Here is a 1,866-nt window from a genome sequence, read left to right as displayed (position 1 = left end):
ACAAGAAAAAAAACAAAAGAAAAATGGAGACTGGACAAGTCCCTCAGGAGCCCTGCTGTGTTACCATCTTGATGACATTTGAGAACACCTTCAAGTAAAGACTTTGAGTACAATTTTCTGCTCCCTAGGAATGGCAAAGAAGATGTTGAGAAGAGCAAATATTGGGAAAACATGCCTTAGAGAGATACTTGCCATCTTTGCACCACTTCAGCAATTACGTGCAAAATGAGTAAGTCCAGTGTGGATCCTTTCAACTTGCCAGCCATTAATACCTTTAAGTGGTCAATTTACAACCACTTAAAGGCCTCAACATGCCACCTCAGTAGTGATTGTAATGAGGTCAGCTAGGTGGACCGAATAGAATATGAGTTCTCTGATTGGGGTTGTTAATCTTGTCCAATTAGGGAGACCTGCGGGCCGTGAGGAAATGGCGTCCAGTATACTGGCAAAAGGGGATCAGCACTCAACATATTCCATCAACCAGTAACACTTCTGATATGCCAATAACGTTGGAAAATCCTTACAAAGAACCCCCCAAGAAATGCATTCTGTGTGGTGTTTCAGTGGACTACAAGAACGTACAGCTTTTGTCCCAGTTTATATCTCCATATACGGGTCGTATCTTTGGGAGACACATAACAGGTTTGTGTGGAAAGAAACAAAAACACATTTCCAAGACCATCAAAAAAGCCCAGCAAATGGGATTTATGTCAGTCACGTTTAAAGATCCTGCTTTCCTAAAAGATCCAAATATTTGTGATGTCAAACTTCGAGAATGATCCTCAACTTCAGTGACTATTTATGGTGCAGTGCTCTGAAGATTTTCATTTATATTTCTAGAATCAATAAAGTGTATTAAATGTTGATGCATGGAAAGATTTGTTCTATACAAATAAATTTTCAATGCAAATGAAAAAAAAAGAACAGGAGTGTCAGACATCCTGTTCACATGTTGAGCTGGCTCTGAAGGAGTGGGGATAATGTTAAGGATTGATAATAAGGTGACTTGGTGAGATGATATCAGCCTCTGTGCAGTAATTTCCACCTCCATGATAATCTGCCATCCTGGCAGATAACAAAAGTGACCAATTTCAAACTAGGGTAACCTGCTTGTGGGCTAGAGGAAGGGCCTCCTTTTGCTCTTATCAGCAGCCTCCAAGTGGGTGGATACTGAAAGCCACTCCCTACCTTATCCTCCAACTCCCCAGATCTTTTCTCCTCAAAATCACACAACACCAGGTTATGGTCCAACAGGTTTATTTGAAAGCATAAGCTTTCGGAGCGCTGCTGAAGAAGCAGCACACCTGCACGTCCAAATCATTTTCTCCTCAAGATCTTTACTTCATGAGACCTAAAATAGAAAGACCTATTGCTCGTTGTCAGAAACCCTGAAGGCTAGGCATCCAGTAATGATCTGTATTACCCAGAGGCATCTGGCTCTGATTCTGACAAGGCAGGACTTGAGTGCTGAGGTCTGTGATTTGCTGAGATGCTTGCTGACCAGTTTTTAACTGGTTGATTGGCACTCGATTAGGAGAATGTTCTCATTGGTGACAGTAAAGAGTCCGTCACTGCTGAACAACCCTGCTCCCACATTTAGGCACTAGAGAACTAAATCTCAGCCTTGTAGGGGTATATTTTTGCAGATGCTGGAATCTATGCTGAATACAATTAATGACGGAGATCACACTGGGTCAGACAGCATCCCTGGAGAGAAAGCAAACTAACATTTTGAGTTTGGATGACTCTTCATCAGAGCTGAAGTGAAGTGTGGAAGGGACAGTATATTTATGTTATAGTTGGGGGGTGGGGGTTGGGGGGTAGGTGTAGAGTGCTGGTGAAGAAAAGATATTGCTAGTTCAACTC

At 42.1% G+C, this 1,866-nt stretch overlaps 1 protein-coding gene across 1 annotated transcript; it reads left to right on the top strand.

Moving 5' to 3' along the window:
* Nucleotides 1-417: 417 nt before the first annotated feature.
* Nucleotides 418-837, top strand: LOC132817440 (small ribosomal subunit protein bS18m-like). The gene has a single exon (XM_060827877.1). The coding sequence runs from the start codon at nt 498-500 to the stop codon at nt 777-779; it is 282 nt and encodes a 93-aa protein (XP_060683860.1). The 5' UTR covers nt 418-497; the 3' UTR covers nt 780-837.
* Nucleotides 838-1,866: the final 1,029 nt, after the last annotated feature.

This window comes from Hemiscyllium ocellatum, chromosome 7 (assembly GCF_020745735.1).
Source record: "Hemiscyllium ocellatum isolate sHemOce1 chromosome 7, sHemOce1.pat.X.cur, whole genome shotgun sequence".
Classification (NCBI taxonomy): Eukaryota; Metazoa; Chordata; class Chondrichthyes; order Orectolobiformes; family Hemiscylliidae; genus Hemiscyllium; species Hemiscyllium ocellatum.
This window is presented reverse-complemented; position numbering and strand designations above follow the sequence as displayed.

Bases quoted from the DNA above. Each gene is read 5' to 3' on its own strand.
- LOC132817440 (XM_060827877.1), top strand. From the start codon at position 498: ATGCCAATAACGTTGGAAAATCCTTACAAAGAACCCCCCAAGAAATGC.